Source organism: Mizuhopecten yessoensis, unplaced genomic scaffold, assembly GCF_002113885.1.
Source record: "Mizuhopecten yessoensis strain PY_sf001 unplaced genomic scaffold, ASM211388v2 scaffold8653.2, whole genome shotgun sequence".
Taxonomy (NCBI): domain Eukaryota; kingdom Metazoa; phylum Mollusca; class Bivalvia; order Pectinida; family Pectinidae; genus Mizuhopecten; species Mizuhopecten yessoensis.
Window position 1 is genome coordinate 337960 of NW_018485985.1, and position 23763 is coordinate 361722.

Genomic DNA, 23763 nt, shown 5'->3' on the forward strand with positions numbered 1-23763 from the left:
TACTTGGGTTTGTTATGTAAACCTACAGTAATAAGTTCAAAGGTCAACTTAAAGTGCTAGTCAGGGGTCAAAAGTCAACATGGGTTAAAAGCTTTAAAATTAAAATTTGTGAATTTCAAACAACAATATCTTAAGAACCGTTTAAGAGATGTTAAATGTTCTAGTAACCAAATTTGGTCTGAAGTTACCTATATGTCAGTTTCATGTAACAAAAGAAACAGGTGAGCGATATAGGCCCTCTAGGCCTCTTGTAGATATGTAGAAGTGGAACTAGTTCCTCACTGCCTTGGACAGCGAGGTTGGATTGTAGATTTATGGGAGTAGAACTAGTACTGTAGAACTGAACCAGTATTGCTCTGACTGAGACAAAAGAATGGATTGTAGGTTTGTAAGATTCCTTGTATTAAACATTTAAACATTAAAACATTCATCTTCCAAAGACCAATGTTACTGAGACAACCCAAAATGGTTTTTGTACAAGCCCCCCAGCAGTAGCTGGTTATGTTGGACAGGGTAAAGATTCTTCAGGTTGTGCAGACATTAAACATATGGTAGACTGTGTATAAAATTCAGGTGCAACAGTGAGGCCTGTTATGCAGCCTCCATCGTTCAGAATACACTCCGACTCTTTGATGTATCTAGCAGAAGATTTTTTCGCTATTTTTCCACCTGTAAATTTATTTTGAATGATGTATTTTAGTCTGGGGAGAAGTTATTTTACCACGTTTTCTAGACCATGTGACGAACCGATTGACTTCCTGAAGTTCTTTATTTCCAAAATACAAGTTTCTTTAAATAGATTGGTATGTTATTAACAAGGAATGCTTGTAAAGAGCAGTTTTCATTAACTTTCCTAAATTTAAAAAAAAATCTTTGCTACCTGCCAAGTCTTTATAATTATAATCACATGAAATAAAATACATTATGCCTTCAGAATTTAGTTTCCTTTTTCTCCATTAGTCACAGCATAATGAACTCTGTTTATATTGAAGTGGAAGAAATCATAAATAATATTTACACGATTAAGATGTAAAAATATTTTGGCTTGTTTGAAATTTATTTCATAAATTTAGAACTGACAGAAGTTAAAAAATAAGAGTTAAACAGTTGCTTTTGCCAGTATTTGGAAAAATAATTATCATTTTTGGTGAGATATGGATATTACAAATGTTAAAATATTTTTCAGAAATGAGATTTGTATAGTGTGAATATTTTGAGATCGTCGCCATAACATCCACGTTTAACACGTCCGTGATATCAGTTGAGCTGAGGCAACTAGGTCAAAACATTATTTTGAAAGAAGTTCACTATATAAAAAAGTTAACAGATGAATTGAAATTTTAAAACAAAAATCAGTCATACACAATAGAAAAATCCATCAGTCTAATAAAATTCTGGGTCACAACGAAACCATGCAATGAACCCATGCATGCATACTATTAGCCACATAGGGATTAACAAGTAAGCTTATACATATCAGCATAGAAACAAGCATTTGGAACTTTTTGCGAGGTGTCCGAAATAGTCTTGGTTACAGAAATTGTGACTTGCAAAATTAAACCCCTGTGACACAATATTTTGTCACAGATTCGGACACAATATTGCGAAATTTTGACCCCTGCAAAATTTAAAAACTACAGTAGCTAGAATGATCAAGTTGTTACATCAAGTGTGGTGTGGTTTTCATTTCAAATGTTCACAAAAAATAATAATTAGAATATCATATATTTCAACATACATTAATGTAGCCCTCTAGTGGTCCAGGTATCTTTGAACAGTATTGTTATACGGCCTTACTTGTTGCAAGGACAGAAATCCCCCATATACTAATTTATTAAAAATGAAACTTTTGTAACCTGGAGAGTTACTGGGTCACATTACAAATATATTCTTGATCTGATTGTTTCAGGAAGCCATTCTGGCAGAGGCAGAGGCTGAAGAAGAAAAGCAGAGAAAACTGGAGGAGGAAGAAAGGAGACAGATACTAGAGTTAGAGAGAGAAGAAGAAGAAAAGCGCTTGAGGGAGGAACGACAGAAAAATAGAGAAGGTATGTCAGCAATTGTTGTAAATAGGCTAAAGAGGGTTCTTAGAGGTCAAAGCCAAGGTCGCCAGGACGCTTTATAGAAATTTGAACCTTCCTAATTTCTAAATATTGTTTGAGTATGAGAATACCTCAAATGAGTTCCTATTTCATGGGACTATGAGTAAGGGGCACTGTTACTATTTATAGAAATTTGTCAAATTATGACACTCCTTTGCCTGAGAGAATGAGCATTCATATCTTAAAGACAATTTTTAGATTTAAATTCACAATTCAAAAGAAAGGTTTTATGGAAAATAAGCATTAATATTGTCATAACATGGAAAGTTATCTGTTAAAAACATCCTTCTTTTTCTTTTCCCTTCTTTTCTCCTTATTTCTTATCTTCCATTCTTTCCTCTGATTCTCATTTATACTTTTTTCTGCTCCTCTTCTTTCCTTTCTTCTCGCCTTCCTCTATCCCTTTCTCCTTCTATGATTTCCTCTCACTTCCCAGTCTACCCTTTCTCCACTATACAGTATATATATGCTAGTGACATAAATCAGAGATTTAAGTCATATAAATCTAGAGGTGCATCAAATAAAATGTCTAAATCGCGAAAGATGTTTGACAGACAAAAAGAGCTGATTCTGTATGATTTCAGAGAGATCCAGGCGGCTTGAGCAGAGAGAACAAAGAGCACAGCTCATAGCTGAGGGGAAAGAGATCCCGCCTGAACTTCAGTATACTGCTGTGGCCTACAACAGCAAATACAGAGAGGACGAGGAACGCTCGGGGTAAGGGCAGCTAACTCTGGTGGTCAAAATGTCTCGCTGATGGGTAAAATTTGGCAAGAGTACATAACAGGTAGTCAAATGTCAAGAGTAAGGGATCTTCAGGGTCTAGAAACAAGAAAGAATGTTATATAAGGTACTGTTGAACAAAACCATAGGGATATTTTTTGATCAATGCCAGTTATGATGTCAAAATCAAATTACATTTTGTAGTTGATTTTATATTTCACAGTAATTCTCCCTTCAGCCAGTTTACTTCTGTGATCGTTAGAAAATAGCAAAAGTGTAATATTCTCTCTAGAAAAATTTCAACTTTCAACTTTTCAAAAATGTTCTATCATTGTAAGGAGAACTATATAGTCCCCAACAAATAGGAAACTTTTTACAGGTATAACAATAGCTTTAATCAATCATTTTTGCAAGAAACCCACAAGATATTTTTTTAAAGTCTACAACAGCAATGTTAGAGTAAAAAATTGACCTCTAATCACGATTCAATCTATCTGTTAGACTAAGCTACCAGCTGTTAAGTATTTGTTTCTAGGTTTAAACCCGCTATAGTTATATCCAAAAGGAAAATAAAGGGAGGTTACTCTATGGAACGAAAAACTACAGTGGAACTCTCTAGTGTTTTGCTGCAGTGGGACAGGAATCCTTCAATGAGCCTTCATTCCTTATGAAATTTATGAAAATATCTAGAAGTTTCATTTTAGTGAGAATCTGACAACTCTAAAGCAGACTTTCATCAAGCTATGAAATCAAAACAAGTCCAAAACTTTTATCACATATCCTAGAATATATTGCTAAATGTTCAGAGATAATTGTATGAAGTATATTTGAACATATGTCTTAATTTCAGACAAGTACCAGAGTTGGATATTGAAGATATTGAAGAAATGGACAAAGGTCAGCCAGCTTTTTTTTAAAAGTTATCCAATCAGAGACCATGGTGGCCATTTAGATTTTAGATATAAAGCACTTTCTTGTTTTATGAAATTGGTCACTCAAATTGACATTGAAAACCGTTTAATGCTTCAATGAAGCAGATATTCATATGGGAGGAAATTGGTATGGAAGAGGTGCAGGATGCATTGTTATTCGATGAGAAAAAAGGGATTTGTTTGAAGAACTAAACCATTCACCCACCCCTAAAGTATCGTTTGAACCTTACTATATCAAAGACTGGGAAAGTCCAGTTTAAAAATGTAGGGGGTGAATGAAATCATACTACACAACATCTTCAATAACGTGACACATTGGATACATACATTGTTTGAGTGAAGCTCTGATACATAATATACATTGATGATGTGCACTTTTTACAGGCTTTACCAAAAGTTCAGTAGTCAGTCATACAGCAGGCTTTACCAAAAGTTCAGTACCCAGTCATACAGCAGGCTTTACCAAAAGTTCAGTACCCAGTCATAAAGCAGGCTTTACCAAAAGTTCAGTACCAAATCATACAGCAGGCTTTACCAAAATTTCAGTAGTCAGTCATACAGCAGGCTTTACCAAAAGTTCAGTACCCAGTCATACAGCAGGCTTTACCAAAATTTCAGTAGTCAGTCATACAGCAGGCTTTACCAATAGTTCAGTACCCAGTCATACAGCAAGCTTTACCAAAAGTTCAGTAGTCAGTCATACAGCAGGCTTTACCAATAGTTCAGTAGTCAGTCATACAGCAGGCTTTACCAAAAGTTCAGTAGTCACATAAAAACCAATGATACCACAGTATGAATTGAAATTGGCCGTTTATTATAAAAACGAAGTAAAATCAAATCATGTATACAAAACATGTCACGTTTATTCCAAGAACAACGTAAAATCAAATCATGTATACAAAACATGTCACATCATACTGATCTGAATACATATACATGTAGGCATTATGCCAAATGAAAACAATTATTTGACTATTAAAGGAGGGGGGCAAAAGCGCCTCTCCATTAAATTTTCTTAAACATAAAAAAAATTGCTCAAAATCTTCCCCAAAAGCTGAATCGTGCGTCTTACCTTTGGGCTTATGAAAAATTTGCTGAAGTGACACTATTATTGGTCACATGATATGTATCCATACATCAGCATTGGTAGACTGGTCCGATTACATGTCGCAAAAGGAAATGTGAGGCCAAGCTAAAAAGTTCCTCCACATATCAAAATACTTCTAAATAAAATTTGAACCCACATCATTAATGTAACTTCATATTCAATTATTGGTTTTTTTCCAGTGTTTGAAGCAGTCAAAAACCATAAAGATGCCTGGCCATTCATGGAGCCTGTTGACGAAGAGGTTGCCCCGGGCTACCATGACGTCATCAAGGTAGAGCCTTCAACAACTGCTGTTAGACCGAGTCGGGGGGGGGGGGATTTCAGCAGATGTTCGATTTCGAAACCAGTTAAAGGAAGGTTTTCATTTAACTCATCCACCCCTGAAGACACATATATATTCAACTATATTTGAGTTTAGAATTAAATAAGGCAGATTTCATTACTGACTTTTCCAAGGAATATACGAATAAACAAAAGTCAAATTGGAAAATATCCTCTATTTGTGACAAGTGAAAATATCCTCTATCTGTGACAAGTGAAAATATCCTCTATCTGTGACAAGTGAAAATATCCTCTATCTGCGACTAGTGAAAATATCCTCTATCTGTGACAAGTGAAAATATCCTATATCTGTGACAAGTGAAAATATCCTCTATCTGTGACAAGTGAAAATATCCTCTATCTGTGACAAGTGAAAATATCCTCTACCTGTGACAAGTGAAAATATCCTCTATCTGTGACAAGTGAAAATATGCATATGACATTTGAAATGATAATTTCAAGAAAAGTAATGTTTGGAGGAGTTATTGATAGTGGTTGTTGTATTTAAGGATCCCCATACCACTGCAAAAAACTGAAACTATGTATTCAAAACATATTTTTATGGTACGACTAAAGCTTCGATAAATCATTTCTTAAAAGAACAGTATACCTTGCAACAGTAGTGTTCTAAGTGTAGAGAGTCAGTGTGGCTAGACCAGGATTCAAACTCTTAAAAAGCAGTAAACAATACAATGATATACAACATTTGATATAGCGCCCTATCTATCTAGAATAAGCCACTCTAAAGCCCTTTACAGTAAATAGATATACAATTTATCAATCAATATAATTAGCTTATACATTAACCAATACAATTTTGAGGGTTTGGCAGGAGCTGCCTTATCAGATGCTAACTTCTAGTACTATGCCACCCGGCTAATATCTCCCTATGTGTGTGTGTTGGAGATACAAAAAACCACAGTGTAGTGGGATATGGATCCTTAGAGTCAAAGAGTTTACTTTAATCAACCTCAAGAGTTGGAAGTTCTTGAGTAAAACCAAAATACCCATTTCTCCAGAAAAGGAATAGCCAAAGGAGCCAGATTGAAATATCATTGTAATATTTTTGAGATCAAATGTTATGTTGGAATCCTTTGTTTATTATAGAAACCTATGGACTTGTCTCTTATTGAGAGGAAGTTGAAAAACAGGACCTACAAATCCAAGAAACGTTTCCTCAAGGACATCAACGTTATGTTAGAAAACTGTCGACACTTCAATGGAGTGGAAAGTGGTCTGTATATACAAATCTTTGTTTTATTTGGGTAATTTTTGGAATCTTTTTGTATTGCTATAGCATAAAAATGATATTAGACTTGTAACCATATACTGTATAACATGAAATGTTCGTGTGTACTTTCTTTCGTGGTTTGGTTCTTTCAAATTATTTTGTGGGTACAAACTTTCATGGTTTTCTTGTACAACGAAATGTATTAATTTTAGTTGTAAGCCACGTACAACAAATATATATATACCTTTTTGAGAATCATTAGTCCAGCACCTTAACACATTTGCGGTATGTTATAAAATGTCAAAGAGTCGCACTCATCATACCTCTCTGTTCATGTCAAACAATGAAAATAATTAACACACAGGTAAAGTAAATATAACTGCGGTGGGAGTGTTGACATGCTAAGATAACACTGACCTGTTCTTGCAACGCCCTGTAGGCCTACTGTTTCACTTGATAGGTCACATACTTAATTAATAATAAAAAAAAAAAAAAATAATTATACAACAGATTAATAACACATGTCTATTTCAGCAAAAACATAATTTTGTTTTAAATGAATTGTTCTTTTATCTTAAAATATTCGAATCGCTGTGTCACGGAAATGTGAATCAGTTGTGAACCCAATTCATGCTGCTTGGCTCGTTGGAGTCCACAATAAAGTTTCGTGATGAACATCACTGATCATTGACAGTTTTGAGGAAGCGTCAGTGCGATTTTCAGTTCCCCTTAGTGTATTACATACACATTCAGTAGACTTCCGGCATGAGGTTATCGATCAATTTGCTTGTAACCCTGGATTCTATTGAATAAAACAAACTTCATATACTTTTCACACTTTCGTTGTGAACATTCTTTCGAGTAGTAGAAATAGTCGGTGTATTTATATTCGTGGTTCCATTTCAACCACGAAAACAACGAAAGTTCATACACAACGAATCATGTTATACAGTATTCGAAATCATTCTCATGCTGAAGCATGAACTCCCCCATTGTATGATCATAAGAGGCGACTAAATTTGGGATCTTTTCTTTTCTCTTCTTTCAAACAACTTTCTTTTTCCTAATGTCTCCCTTGACAATACCTCTTTTTTGGCCTTTAGTTGAGTGTTCGCCCCTGTGATGAAGGTTTTGGGTTCTGTCCCCTGGCCGAGACTTACCAAGAGTCTGTAAAAATGGTAGTTTATACTCCTGCTTAGCGCTCAGCAATTTAGGAGTGGGACGACTGGTTCGCCCGTTGTCAGTATAATGTGACTGAATGGGGTGTCCTGCTGGGTGGGTGTCTTCGGCAGTATGTTTCAGTGAGGTAGCACTATAAAGTCGGCATCAGTTCCGCGCAATCACAAGGAGACAAATACGAACATATCGCAGCCTCCCAAAACACACACGTATACACTACACGCATTTATCTTTCACACATGGGAGGCCGTCCTTAAATTATGATAGCTGTTAATAGAACGTTAAACAATACCAAACCAAACCAATTGTCACTTGTCCGGTACTCGCTTTAACGTGACGTAAATATGTACTAGTATTTAAAGTAGACTTAAACGGCGGGTGTTGTCGTTGAAGCAGAAGACTCTAGCCCTTCAGAGCATCTGGTCTTATTCATTTTTTTTAAACTGTTAAAGATATCAAAGATATCTTGATGAACTTATCCTATGAAAGGTATGCCTGCATTGTTCACAGCAGGTGTGCAGTGCACTGGAATTAGGTCACTGTGACCTTCACTTCAAGGTCAAAGGTCAAATAAGTGCAACATTTTCAGTTTATTCTTGTCCGCCCGTAAAATTTAAACCGTTAAAGATATCTTGATATCTTGTGCCTTAAGAGCTTAGCCATCTTGATATCTTGTGCCTTAAGAGCTTAGCCAAAAGCGATGACCACTTTCACCGGACTTCATTTACCAGAGTTATGGCCCCTTGAATAACGAAAACTGCCATTAACTGCCGTGCTTCGTTTCCGTGCAATAACTACAACAAATGTTAACCGATTTTCTTCCAACTTGGTCACAGGGTTAAATGCCTTAAGGGCTCGGGCAAAAGTGAAGACCACTCTCACCAGACTTTATTTAGGGGAGTTATGGCCCCTTGAATAACGAAAAACATCATTATCTGCCATTTCTGTTCATTAACTCTCAAATATTATTCGATTGTCTTCAAACTTAGTAACAGGGTTCAACGCATTAAGGGCTCGGCCAAGTTTGACAACCATTTTAATCGAACTCAATTTTGCAGAGTTATTGCCTCATGATTAACGAAAAAATGTCATTATCTGCAGTTTCCGCTTAATAACTCTAGCAAATATTAGCCAAACTCCTTCAAACTTGATAACAATGTTGTTGGGCTTCTGTCTTTCCAGCCATCTCTAGCACTTTTTGGTTTTCGTGTGATTATTGCTGTAGATATTGTTCAGATTTTCCAACCAAATTCCGTATGCACATGTTTGCCCACCGATGTGATTTGTGCATATTTACGGATAATCATTGAGGTACAGGGCTTTTTTTCTTCAAGTTTCAAGCTATATATTATGTCTCAACAGCATGATACTCAAATGTATAAACATAACCTCAATAATGTTAACCTACAAAATGTCCTGCAAGCGGGGGATATAAATTCCACGAATTTGCTTGTTTATATCGAAGTTTGTCCACGGCATAAATTCTTAACCATTTAAAATATCTTTATCAAACTTGAAGTATACCTGCATCACCCACAGAAGGTGTGCAGCGCACTGGAATTAGGTCTCGTGCCCCACTATATACAGAGTAATGGCCCTTTGTTTACTTTTAATACTGAAGTTTGTCAACTGTATAACTTCCATGTTATTTCACCTAGGTTGGCCAAACTTGCTCAAGTTATGTTTCTTGGGAAGTAGGAGTGTCACATTCTAAAATCGGGTCTCGTGCCCCACTATATAAAAAAATATGGCCCTTTTTTATACCGAAGTTGAAGTTCCATGTTATTTCTCCTATGTTGACAAAACTTGCTTTATTTATGCATTATCAATCGTAGATCAAGATATAATAATTTGACTTTATTCACATGATTATACCCCCGCTCCTACGAATTCGATGGGTAAATAGTGTTTGCTTCGTCCGTCCGTCCGAAAGGTTTCCGGAGCATATCTCCCGTACTATTTCACCTACCGTTATGAATCTTTGTTTGTAGGTACATGCATGGAAGGCGGTGTGTCGCATACCATATGTAGGTCACTGTGACCTCTGACCTACATAATGTCGTCAGGAAGGTTTTCGGAGCAAATCTCCCGTACTATTTCACCTACGGTTATGAATCTTGGTTTGTGGATACATGCATGGAAGGCGGTGTGTCTCGTTACTGTGACCTCTGACCTACATAATGTCGTCAAGGTTTCCGGAGCATATCTCACGTACTATTTCACCTACGGTTATGAATCTTGGTTTGTGGGTACATGCATGGAAGGGGTTCCGGAGCATATCTCCCGTACTATTTCACCTACCGTTATGAATCTTTTTTTGTAGGTACATGCATGGAAGGCGGTGTGTCGCATACCATATATAGGTCACTGTGACCTCTGACCTACATAATGTCGTCAGAAAGGTTTTCGGAGCAAATCTCCCGTACTATTTCACCTACGGTTATGCATCTTGGTTTGTGGGTACATACATGGAAGGCGGTGTGTCTCGTTACTGTGACCTCTGACCTACATAATGTCGTCAGAAAGGTTTTCGGAGCAAATCTCCCGTACTATTTCACCTATGGTTATGCATCTTGGTTTGTGGTTACATACATGGAAGGCGTTGTGTCTCGTTACTGTGACCTCTGACCTAAATAATGTCGTCACGGTTTCCGGAGCATATCTCACGTCCTATTTCGCCTACGGTTATGAATCTTGGTTTGTGGATACATGCATGGAAGGCGGTGTTTCGCCTACCATATGTAGGTCACTGTGATCTCTACCGTTACCTTTGACCTACGTAACATGAGACTTGCAGCATATAAACACTTCACTTGATACTTCCAATCCACATCCCCATCACTCCCACCAATTCCTGATCAATCAAAGCGGGGGGTATTCAGGAAGGCCTACCTTCGAGTTACATCTAGTTTTATTAACCAGATTGTAATCAGATGTGTGATAATTCCTATTTTTTCATACATATAAATGTGTCTATAGTACCATAGCTACCGAAAACTAACCAAAATTGTTAAGACAATTTAAAATGAACCAGAATAATTTAAAAGTTTAATGGTTTAGAATTTTCACACCTCAATCTTGATGTGACCTTTCTATTCTTCCAAATTTGCATATTGGCTAATAAGGGGAGACATATGTTTTTGTTCACAAAAACAAATTTCTATTTTCAAAGGGTTATTTTGTCTAGAGGGACTATATAAACCCAGTTTATTTATGATTGAAGTATTTGAATTTGTATCTTTGGGAATTAAGTCTTGATTAATCCTAAAAAAACAACTAAGGCTTGAACCAGGGGATGTAACTCAGTGTTAATTTTAGTACAGGAAACACAGAAAAATGTCAATAAATAATGAAAGTCCCGGTTCAATGTAAACACCCGTCGTGTCGTGTCGCGTCCCGCCCTGATTCAATGTAAACACTTAGCAACTTCATTCTTTGACAGATTATGGTCAAACATTATACAAAGGTACAACCCTTAATAAAAGGGGTGGGGGGCATATAGTGTTGCCCATATCCGTCCTGTCCCATCCTGATTCAATGTAAACACTTAGCAACTTCATTCTTTGACAGATTTGGGTCAAACTTTATGCAACAAGTATGAGTATACTTGGAACATTGTTGTATTTCAGGGATCCAAGGTCAAGGCTAAGGTCACACTTGCTATATATAGAAAATCATCAACTGATTCAATTTAAACACTTAACAACTTCATTCTTTCATGGATTTTGGTCAAACTTTATGCAAAGGTCAAATATGAGTATACTTCGGACATTGTTGTGTTTCAGTGTTCCAAGTTCAAGGCCAAGGTCACTGTTGCTATATGTAGAAAATCATCAACTGATTCAATTTAAACACTTAGCAACTTCATTCTATCACAGATTTTGGTCAAACTTTATACAAAGGTTGAATATGGGTATAACTCTGACATCCTTGTGTTTCAGGATGGTAATAACATACAGAAAAAACATATGATTATTTAAATCAACTTATCAACTTTAAGTATAGTACCTTGTGTGTGTGCATGTTTCAGGGTATCAAGATCAAAGTGGTTGTATCTTTTTATAGCACACTGAAACTAATTTCACATGGCAGCGGGGGCATTTATGTCTTACAGACATTTTCTAGTTTTTTGTAACGTTTTCATAGAAACCTCGATGAGATAAGAAAACTTCAATTGAATTAAGAAACCTTGGCCTTTTATATGATAATTCATCAATTCAGCAGGTCTTCATTCATGTGTTTAATAATACATTAAACCACAAAATCAAAAAGTCACTCTCAAGGAATCTTTGTTCAGAAAGTAAATAATTTCGAAGTGCCCATTCTTAAGGATGTACTCTTCTGAGGTTTCAATCAAGTTCAAGTCTCGTTTTGATCTGGTGTAACAGGTTTTTGTAATGTTTAACAAATTATGATCAAGTTTATTAGCAAACACGCATCTGAAAAATATGTCAAAAAACTAGATGTCTGTTGTTTGTAGAACTTTTTTTACAAGAATTTTAAAAAAAATACCTATTCCGCGACCATTTTGAAAATGTGTATTAATGTGTATTTCTTGGGCTTCAAAAAAGGCAAAAATTTCACCTTTTTTGACACTAGATTGATCACTTAAGTTGTCATTGTGTCGCCATTTTTAATTATAGCAGGTTCAATTTTGCTGTACAACTTTATAATGTTTATTATAATATAAATAATAGTCAACAATCTGGAAAATTATACATTATTGATATATTTTTTTACATATTTAGTGTAACTGAAGCACTTTTGATTTTTGACCCCGAAAAAGGTAAAAAATAACACAAATAATAATGGGACAAAAAAAAAGAAGCACACCAACCCCCGGGATTTTTGTGGATGTTTTAGAAAGAGAAACACGTTTTCTTTTAATTCATTAAATATTAAAAAAAGTTTAATACCAGAACTATATCAAGCGTTTAATCTGCAAAAAATGGTATTTTCATTAAAAATTAGGGGGTAGGGGTAACTAAAATCGACTTTCTGAGTTAAAAGAATAAGATTAAGAAATTTTACTTACATAATTTAAATGAAAATAATATTTTTGTCAATTCTTCAAACATTCATACATATCTGATAACACATTTGGAAGAAATTGTATGAATTTGTTCCGCAAATGGTCAAAACCCAAAAAATCACCTAAAATCACATGTTGTGTTAAAATGGTATCTTTGACCGATCATAGCACAAAAACGAACACACCGACATATATTTTTTTTTGCATTTTCTACTATGCCATTAACTCCTTTTTCCAAAAATGTATATAAGAAAAAAAGTTTAATACAGGAAATTTTTGACTTCTCAGAGGTGTATATCCTTAACGTTATTAAGTTCAGGGGGGGGAAATATTTTGGAAACATTTTTTTTTTGGCTGTTCCAGATTATGAAGATACATTTTGATTATGAGTTGGTCTACTGTGACTTGTGTGACAATTCAAACTGTCTATAAACAGTTATTTACTCTGACTTTTCAGACCTGGGGTTCATGGCGAATACGATTCAGCGCTGTTTGAAAAAAGCTGTGCGCATCCACATGGACAAGGTCAAGGATAACTACGAGGCGGACGAAGAGTTCCGCATCGCACAGTCCGTAAGCACTGAGAAAAAATACCGACCGCGGAGGGCAGCAAGCTCCCGAGCTATGGACACCCTGCACCGTGCCATGAATTATGATGATGACGACTATGAACAGGTAACACGTCACTATAATTCGAAATCGGTAATACTTTTAGGACGTGAGACAGGTTTCAGTGTCATATTGGAGTAATGTAAGTTATTATAAAATCTATGTTTATTATACAATTAGTTGAAACACATGTACCAAATGACGACACAATAGACAAATCAATTTGGCTACACTAAATCCAGGCCCCAGGAACTTGAAACAATCTTAACTCTTAATTTGTCTTAGTTTGGACTTGGCCAATCACAAATAACGTCATGAAAAGTGACCACATATGTGATTAGTTAAGCAAAATCTTAAGTCTTAGATTGTTTCAGGATCCCGAGGCCTGGTCATAGATGTGCAAGAGTCTATTAACATAGCCAAATCGACAGCACTTTGACTGTTGCCAGCTTGTTCATATTCTACACATTTGTGTACATATACTTCACTGGTCATTTGCCCGACATAGTACATATTCTACAGGTAATCAAAACGTCACACATAAATATTTTCTAGTTGGTCTATAAGAACTTCTATATACAATCAGTGCTCACCAATCTTAAAAAAATGTCTAGCAAAAAAAAATGCTGTTATCAGCTTGAAGTTAGTCGGCATGAGATTTACAGTAGTTTTCAAACAGATGTACGAAATTTGTGGTCTTTTCAGTTTGATTCAGATGAGGATGACGATTCCGACAGAAGTCAGAGCCCAAAGCCATACAGAGACAAGATTGTACGCCTGGAACCATCCACAGCAACAACAAAATCGTCTCGCTTAATTCCTGAGTTATCTCCCACTGTGGACGAGTTAGGTTGGAGCGGAGAGCCGAAAAGCATCAAACAAATCGACAAAGCTGGAAGACGTGAATGGAACATTGACGGCAATGTAGTATCGTTTAATGGAAAGAAGTTGTTGTATAACTTTAGCAAACAAAACCGACAGACTTCAGCAACGTCGCTTTCTCTATTGGATGCTAAGAAATACTCTCCATACACAAATAAACATGACGCATCATTCAGTTCATCCACAGACAAGAAAGACATCAATGATATGAATACTACCTATCATCAAGGACAGAAATATGTGTACCAGGTTAAAAGATCGGCAAAACCAAAACAGACGGGGGATTCTCTTTCACCTGTTAGAGGATCTACCAATTCTCTGTTGTACCAAAATAGGCCTTTGTCCCCGAAAGGGTCAGGTGTTCCAAATAGACAGATAAAGCAGTTAGGCCCTGAGGGAGTGATCAAGGTAAGGCAATTAAACTTAGCCCCTGGAGGGCAGTTAAACGTGGCCCCTGGGGGAGTGCCAAAGGTGAAACAACTATCTCCTAGTGGTCAGCCACAGATGATCGCAAAGCATGGACAGAGTGGCGGGACAGTAAAGATAGGAATGCAACCTACATCTCCAGGTAGTCCCAGGCTCCCGATGGCCATCAACAGTGTGTCACCTACAGGTCAGCGAATAATTAAGATTGTGGCCGCCCCAGGACAGCAGCCCCTTCAGCCTGGTCAGGTAATCAACCTGGCAGAACTTGGGCTTGGGGGGGGTGTCAATAAAGCCATGAAGGTTACTGGAAGTGTGCTGCAACTTAAAGGGCAGAATACGGGCATCCCGTTGTCAGGGAAGACTCGCATTATCTACCAGGGAAGGGTGTCAAAGATGGCAGCCGAGCCCAACACCGGGACACCAGTTACACCACCTCAATCTCAAGCACCTGTTGCTGATAGTGATCGTGTGAATAAGACAGCACAGCAAACAAACGCAATAATTACTCTGGGTCCATCTTCAGGGTTATCTCCCTTGTCAACACATAATGTGAAACAAGCTGCTGGCAGGTCTTCAGAGCAGGACAGTATTAACAAATCTATCGTGCAGTCAACTGATACACAGATTCCACAGGGAGTTAGTAAGTTAGTAACGACGCCGGAGAACAAAAGTTTCCTGGGTAATTCTCCTGTCGGGACAGAACCTTCACTCAAAACAAGTGTTTTTGATACTGCATCTGTGATAAGTGACAAAACCAGTGGTGATAGTTCTCCCAACTCGGACCGATCTTACTCCAGTGATGATGACATACCAGAACTCTTTCCCATGAATCCTCCGCAGCAACCACCAAAAAAACGCAAACTCATGGAAAGTTCCAGCGGTCCCTCTCTCTCACCGTCCAAAGTATTCATTCAAGGAGGCAGATCCAGTCCCTCAAATGTTCATAGTAACAGTCCATCAAAATCTCCAGAGGCCAGCAATTCTCCTAAAATGTTGGCAGGAAGTTCCCCAAAATTGGAAAGTCCTCCTAAATTATCAGCCCAGTCACTACTTGGTCCTCCTAAACTCACATGTCCTCCCAAAATACAGAGCCCGCCAAAGGCCTATGGGCCTCCAAAATTGACTCCAGTTCGACCACTGGATAGTAGAACTGACAAGCTTTCGGAATGGAAGCAAAATACAAATTGCAAATTCCCACCTTATAAAGCCCACCAGACCAATGGGCCAGGTGAGAATCGAAAGAGTGTTTTTGATGCATTTGACATTGGGGATTCTACCCTGAAGGACGCGAGTTCCGATCTTTGTACCACAAAGCAGGAAACAAATCCCGGAAATCGTAGAAAGCTTATATGTGATTCAAATGATAGAACAAAAGACAGTGTTCCCATAGCTGCCACACTAAATACAACAGAACAAGTTAGGACTTCTCCCGCGTGTGTACGTAATACTAGTAGTGCAGATTCTGACAATGTTTCACATGCTGTGGAAGATAGATTATGTGATCTAGGGTCGTCAGAATCCATCACGGACACTGGAAAGAGACCTCATGAATTTGAGTCGTTGGAATCTAACTCGGACACTGGTAAGAGACTACGTGACCTTGGGTCGGAGTCTAACTCCGACACTGGTAAAAAGTCTCCTGATAAGGGCAATCTCTTTGACAATTTTGCAACATTTCTGCACACTGGACCTAAAACACCATCTCAACCAACATCTCTGTCGGTGGGTCGCAATTTGTTTAACAGTCAGAAAAAATCATCATCTTCATCCCAATCTTCATCGTCATCATCATCGTTTTCATCATCATTTACTTCATCATCACATTCGTCAGGTAGATCTATTTTTGACAGTATTAGTCCTGCTACGAATGCCTCCAATCACAACAACACGCCAGCTGTGAATATTAGCCAATCGGAGGTGTTGGGCGGGTCGAAGCCAAGTCTTACACAGAACATGATGGACAAGGTCTCGGCTTTCGCTGCTAACCTACACACAGGGTCCCTTGCCAGTCGTCTCGGAAACATCTCCCCACCGAAGTCATCGCCGGGGGCAACAAGCTTGCATCATCAGTCACTGAATTCACAGGTGAGGCTAACCTAAAAATTATGGGGTTCGTTTAGTACTAAGAACAAAAATTAGTTTTTGAAGAGTATGTATTCATAGGGGAAGTAACTCTTTTTGTAAACATTGTCAAGTTTTTTGGTATGCCAATGTTAACCTCTCAGTCAAATTTTCCTATCTCTTATTCACATGTCCAACAGGTTTCAATATTATTCAATTATAGCCTTTGGCTGAGGTCGATACCTGGATTTATCGACCCGAGAAAAGATATATTGACCAAGGACGTGGTCCGAGGTCATTATATCTTAAAAAAATCTTTTCTCGGGTCGATAAATCCAGGTATTTACCTAAATTGAAGGCTACAATTGTTTTATTATATTAGAAAACAGTAATGTTAGTAATCTGGGGAAAAAACACAACAAAAAAGTCAATATCGTTTTTTATTGGTGGACACGTGATGCACTCCTGGCCAATCACTTGTCGGGAATGATATGAAAAATTAATAACATCCTTGATCGTGATTAGTGTGAAAGTTATAAGATCGGCATATAGCTCTCTGAAGAGTTATTGTAATAATTTGATATTTCTGTTGGATTATAATAATTTGATATTTCTGTTGTATTATAATAATTTGATATTTCTGTTGTATTGTAATAATTTGTAAACTTGATGTGTTGTAACAACTTTATACCTCTGTCCTATTGTTATAATTCTGTCTTATTGTTCAATTTTGATATAAAACTGTCGTATTGCTATAATTTGATAACTATTTGTAATGGTTTGATAATTCTGTAATACTGTAAAGTGAAAATGATTGCATTTTTATACGCCCGTCAAATTTGACGGGAGTATTATGGTATGTCGTCGTCCGTCAGTATTTGATTTTTTGTTCTGAGATTTTCCTACATTTGTAATAGCATGTCAGCTAACCACTCTTAGAATGATGCAGATCTTATTTCAATGTAAGAAAGTATATAACACTATATGGCATTCGATGGGCGTATATTGTTCAATATCCACTCACGAATATTTATTAATACATATAAAAATTATAGATAAGTAGAAAATAAAAATTTCAGGACTATTGAAAATGGAGAGAGAAAAATCACCTCGCTGTGATCATTTTAAAAGATCACAACACGAACATTTCCACATGTGAAAATTTCAACTTTTACAGTATTGCAATGATTTGATAATTCTCTTGTGATTTGATATTTCCAGGGAACAAGTAACAGAGAATACCAGTCGAACACAGTGGTCCATCAGGTATAATTAGAGGAATTTTAACACCTAACATATATATCATAATGTAAACCTAATAAGTCAATTTCATTAGCATGTGGTACAGTATAGTTGTCACAGGAGCACAGTTGTAGTTTTAGCACCATACCGGGTATACTGTATACCGGGAAACTTTTGGCAAAAATATTCACCCTTTTCAGATAAAATTCACGTTCGCCTGGTGTCAATTTCACCCCTCACATGTTTTTAATATATATTACATGTTGTGCTCTGCAATGAGCTGTAATGATAAACCTGCCCTCACTGGAGAGGGCGAAAAAGGCGAAAGTTAAACTTCGGCGAAAATTTCCTGGTAAATATTTTACCCACCAATTTATTGGGTTTGATCACTGCATGCTCATTATATTTGATAGTGATATATATTAGCTTGGATATTCCTGTAGAAATTTTGTAGATAGAGATATAAAGATTATCTTGAAAGTAATGGTTGATTATGATTGATGTCTAATCAAGTGAGTTTGTTTTGTATTGAGATATGATCTACATGTTTCATTTAGTAGGTTTTCTCTTAAAAAAATCGCCGAGTTGGACGATTTATATATTGTCTTTTCCAATCATGCATTAAAAGATGTTATCAGATTTATGCTGCCCATATTCCTTCAGTCTTAAAGATACAAATTTTTCTACTTTTGGAAACATTCTAAGCATTTCATTTATAGAGGTCATTTGTCTAAAAACATAAATATTTATTCACTATGAATGAAGAAAATTCTTCTTTTGAAAACTAGAAANTTTTTTTTTTTTTTTTTTTTTTTTTTAACTTTGCATGGAATGCCCAACCCTATGTTTCAGAAGTCAAGAGTTCAAATCTGATTATATGTAGTGCATAGTAATTCTTTCAATATCATCTTAACAAAATTACCCATTAGATACTTGTCTAGCAAAAATACTCTGCAACTATTGAATATGACAATCAAACCCTATCTGGAGACTGAATTATTATCAAAATCAGATTTATTAATGGAAAAGGGGCTATATTTTCTCAACATAAAAGAATTCAAAAGTTAAATAGAACTTGTATTAATTAAATCACCCCTGTATTTTTAAACAATGGGTGAAATTGCAGAAAATCTAACTCTAGAACAAATTAGGAAGAGTTAAATATTTCCATGGTATCGGGGCCAGAGCTATGTCTTTGCTTATTCTGCTTGATCTATATTGTAAACATTGGTGTGATTCATTGTATTTCAAATACAACAAAGTGTTTTTGATTTCACCGCTTTTGAGTTCCACACTGTCCAGAGGCCAGTGCATTCTCTAAGGTATTTGATACTTGGTATATGACAATAGAAATATAAATTCTGTAACAAAAATATCAGCTGTTTGGCCTTGTACACAATTTACTGTGTAGTAAGTAATTTCACAGTAGTGTTATTTTTGTCCTTTTATGGGAAGATTGAACTTGGGGCCCCCAAGAAAACCCGCAAAAATAACCCTGCTCTAATTTAAAGCTGTATGCAGTATATTAACATACACTAAATGATATAAGTTTTTGTTGATGTTTGGCACTCTCATAAAAATGATAAACATGTGTAAGTGTAAATAATGGTGGAATCAGAAATGCTGCGTGTCTTTGAGTAGAATTAGTGTGTCTGCTTTCCTCTTTATGTTTGTATTTACATTACAGTACCCAATGATGGGTTATCATCCCGGGGACCAGTACCCCGCCCCCCAGGGCAGCATGTACCAACCCCACCAGGTTGTGTACCCGCCCACACCCCTGGGGTACTATCAACGACCAACGGTTATCACACCAACCAATCCTAGCCAGCCTTATAGGCATGGACACTATGACGCACAGTATTACAACATAGTAGGTTACGCATAATAAAGTTATGATTTAGTCGGATCAGTTTTGTCATTTATCGTGTTTCTGTTTGTCATTTGACCCAGAAATAATATTTATATGACCAATTTGTTCAGGAATCCTTGAGTGTCACTTTGAAGGTAATAATTACCTTACAGGAATTTTTCGAGTGAAAAAGTATTGAGTAAGATTATCAAACTTGGAACAGGATATATCTAGGAAAGACAGAGTAGAGTGTTGTTAGTGTTATCAATCTTGATAAAAGAGATTTCTCGGAAAAACAGTGTTTGTAGGATAATAAATCTTGATAACAGAGATAATCAAACTGATATAACATCTAAGAAAGGCAGAGTGTTACTAGTATCATTGAACTGGATACACGAGTACACGACAATGGAATTTCTCATTCCAAAACTAGGTCACTGTGATTTACAATTTTGACCTATTCTATTTCATAATATATAATGATAACTATTTCATTGTAAAAACAAGTCTATCACTAAGTAATTTGGAGATCAAAATAAAGTTAATTTATATGCTTTATAGATGGGCTTTAGTCTTTTTCATTTCAAATTGGGAAATTTTGCTTAAAATTTATCAGGAGAATGATAAAAAAAAATGCCTTGGAAATTGGCTCACTGCGATATCACAGACACATCACAAAGCTTGTCAGAAACACAATCAATGCAATTCTGATCAGATTGTTTTGATTTGCAGTTCTTTTGTTTTTGTTTGAACTTTTAAAATTGAACTGTTAAAAAGGTGTGATTATGAATATGTGATTCGACTACAGGTAGCTAGGTATGACCCAATATAGGATAAACTAATCCCAATCAATGTGGTGTCTTGATTTTTGAGGGTGTGAATGAATTATTGATTTATACAGTTTCTACATTATTTTACTGTAGTTTTTAGAACCACTTGTCCAACTGAAGATTTCACGAATCTTCGACTAAGCGGCCTACCTTAATTATGTACGATGGACTGTGGTGGATACAATGCTACCTGTCCATTTTAGTTCTTGTGTAGTAACTGCATGCTTCATTTGGGATTTACATTTGCATTTCATGATTGTATCCCTTCTAATACATTTTTCTTGCATGCTGCATGAACTGATGTTTTCAGTCTTATAGAATGTCTATAGCATGGACTGAGTCACTTTGTATATGTGAAGACTTGCACAGCATGGACTAACTCTGTAATCATAAAAACTTAAACAGAATGGATTTATATACTTCTATATAGTCCTTAGGTCTATATGCGTTGTCATACGATTTTGCTTTATTCCAGTTCGTAACAACATGACATTGCTTTACTTCTACTTACTGCATACTAACTCTTTGACACATTCTTACTTATCAAGATCCACTACGGACACATGTGTATGCCATCTTGATGTCCATAGGCCAAACAAAACATCAAGTCGGATTCCTGTTAAATCCTTGACAAATTTAGGGTAGATAGGTAGGGGGGAAATATTATTTTTTCAAATAATTTTAAATGGTTTGTATAAGAGTGTAATCTTGACTTGAACCGTGTTTCTTTTAGAATTGCAAAAAAACCAAAAAACATTTAGAGTAGGCACACAAAATGTGGGTAGGTAGGGCTACCAGAAACACAGAGTATCATTTCTTTGGCCTTAGATGTGAATGTCAAGGATGAAAATTTTCACAGAATGTGGATTATGTTTGGTGACAGTATGTTCTCCGTCATACAATGCAAAGAATGGTTTACCTACATATATGTACATGTATGTGTTCACTAATAAGACATTTACAATCATAAATGAAAACATTGAACATATGCCTTGTGTCTGTTTAATTCATATTTCTACAACTGTTTGTACACCTGATAAATCTTGAGATTTCTACACACATAAAAACAGCAAAATGTTGTCCCCCTAGAATGTAGAACTGTCTGTCCTTGTAATGGAGTTTTGTATGTGAGGATTAAAATGATTCTATCATGATTGCACACTATTGCATATATAGTCTGTATGTGTGTTCATCCTCAACTTCAATTTTTGTTTCATACCATTCTTCTCTTATTTTTCCTGATACTTATATTTCCCTTTTGATGTCTCTGTATTATCTTGTCTTCTTTAAAATAACAACAGTTTCTATTTTTGCTCTGCATCATCAATAATGTTACAGATATTATAGCGTTAGTCTTATTACAGGAAACTATAATGGCAGTATGTCGTTGTCTTATCAGATGAAAATCAATTAAATATGCACTTGAACAAGCCATAATATTTTACCACAATTAAATGATTTCTACCTAATACATTTTACCATTTTAGGATCCTGACCAACCAGGCCAAGGGAATTCATGATGAAGTGAAAATGTAGCCAATCAGGAGGATTGTACTAAATCATGAATGAAACTAAATAGCCAATCAGAATAACTCGGACATCACTAACCAATCACAAGCCTGTAAAGTTGGCTGTTATGTTGCAATAGCCTTTCAGAGTTTTGGAGGTGGATCTTTATAGACCAAACAAAGTCATGAAGAACTTTGGCTCTGAGAGTGAGGCCATATATGGACGCTAACAAAGAATAGTTTTTAACAATTTATTTGAAAGATTTTGTGATGCGTGGAAAGGATGGACTGAATGATACTTATGAATGGAAAAATACTGATAGACTGAAAAGACAAATGTGGAGTGAATATTTCATTAAGTTAAACGTTTTTTTTATGGACAATACACATTGACATTATTTTATGTTTATGTGTATATGAACGATGAAGTTGTGCAACGTACAAGAAAGTTTTGTACGAGTAGACTTTTTAATATTTCATTTAATGCATGCAAGAATTACAGACCAGACAAAAGTTAAATCTGAAAAACTACAAAGTCAACCAATTTAGTCTAAAAATGTATGGAAGCAGTGTATGTTCGTTGTATTATATCGGCAAACATTTTATTTAAAAACAAAAGTTTTTTTTGAGGTTATCAGTTACCAATTTTCAATCAGCTACCTTACACAGTAAATGTGTAAGTTGTTCAGGGGTTATTTCCCTTACCCAAATTAAAGTTGCTGTAGGTATTTCAACTGTATGCGAACACAAGAATGTTATCGGCAGATATTCTTATGAAACTTTGGTTTTGTCTAAGTATCCCCGTACCTCTGCCAAAAACAGTAAAAATGCATTTGAAACTTTTTTACAGCATGACAATAGCTGTGATAAGTTATTTTTGAAAAAAACCCAACATAACTTGATAAACTTTTATGGAAAAAATATATGATGAAAGATGAAATAAACAAAAAAGAACCAACAACAGTGTTTTGAATGTAATGCAAAGGGCCCAGTCAGTCTTTATACCGTCACTCTAACCAGCTGGTTACCTGTTCAATGGTAATACATTGTACTCTGGCTCGGTCGCTCTACAGTTATATCAAAAACAACAGTAGGGAAAACTTCTGTATATATGAAAAATATAAAATATGTGACAGTGGAATTCCCACTCGTTTTGTCTGCGATGGGGCAGGGATCCTTTAGAATTTATAAACCAAGTCCAAATTATCATTTGAAACCAATATCTTACAGCTTTTTTTATGTGTACATCTTTTGTAAAGGAGATTCGAGTCAAGGCAAGGTAGCATATAACCTTAAAGAAATTTATTGATAACATTTATATTCAATTTCATTAATTTGGATGAACTTTTATTGTGAATTATTGCAATTGCTTATTAAACAGTATCAGAATTTTCCATTGTATGTTAGCTCTTTGTAAAGTTAAAAATTTACGTGAACAAGGGAATATAACTCTAGATGTCTATCATTTATTGTGTCTTTGGTAAAGTGTGGTGATTTTTTAAGGTATCATTTTGCAACTTTTTAGGTCAAGTGACCTATTCTGACCGCTTTCCGTCCGTCGTCGAGCGTCATGCATCGTGCGTAAACTTTTTACATTTTCAACTCCTTCTCTAGAACCAGTGGATGGACTTTTTTCAAATTGGTCAGAATCATTGGTAGATAAGGCTACAAATTGGGATTCCTACCCCAACCCTAGGGGCCAGGGCGGGGCGCCAAAGGAAAAAT

General features: G+C 36.1%; 1 protein-coding gene across 2 annotated transcripts in view; it reads left to right on the plus strand.

The window, feature by feature from the left end:
* LOC110445105 overlaps positions 1-22925 on the plus strand; it is a 58104-nt gene extending 35179 nt beyond the window's left edge. Inside the window, exons 9-18 of one of the 2 annotated variants that reach the window (XM_021489500.1) lie at positions 1910-2048; positions 2687-2819; positions 3676-3722; positions 5045-5136; positions 6294-6420; positions 13086-13303; positions 13943-16630; positions 17828-17872; positions 19536-19721; positions 22018-22925. In XM_021489500.1, coding sequence (XP_021345175.1) covers positions 1910-2048; positions 2687-2819; positions 3676-3722; positions 5045-5136; positions 6294-6420; positions 13086-13303; positions 13943-16630; positions 17828-17872; positions 19536-19721; positions 22018-22050 — 3708 coding nt within the window. In that variant the 3' untranslated portion in view covers positions 22051-22925. The remainder of the gene's footprint in view (positions 1-1909; positions 2049-2686; positions 2820-3675; positions 3723-5044; positions 5137-6293; positions 6421-13085; positions 13304-13942; positions 16631-17827; positions 17873-19535; positions 19722-22017) is intronic. The other variant, XM_021489501.1, reaches the window with a different exon arrangement.
* The last annotated feature ends 838 nt before the right edge of the window (positions 22926-23763 follow it).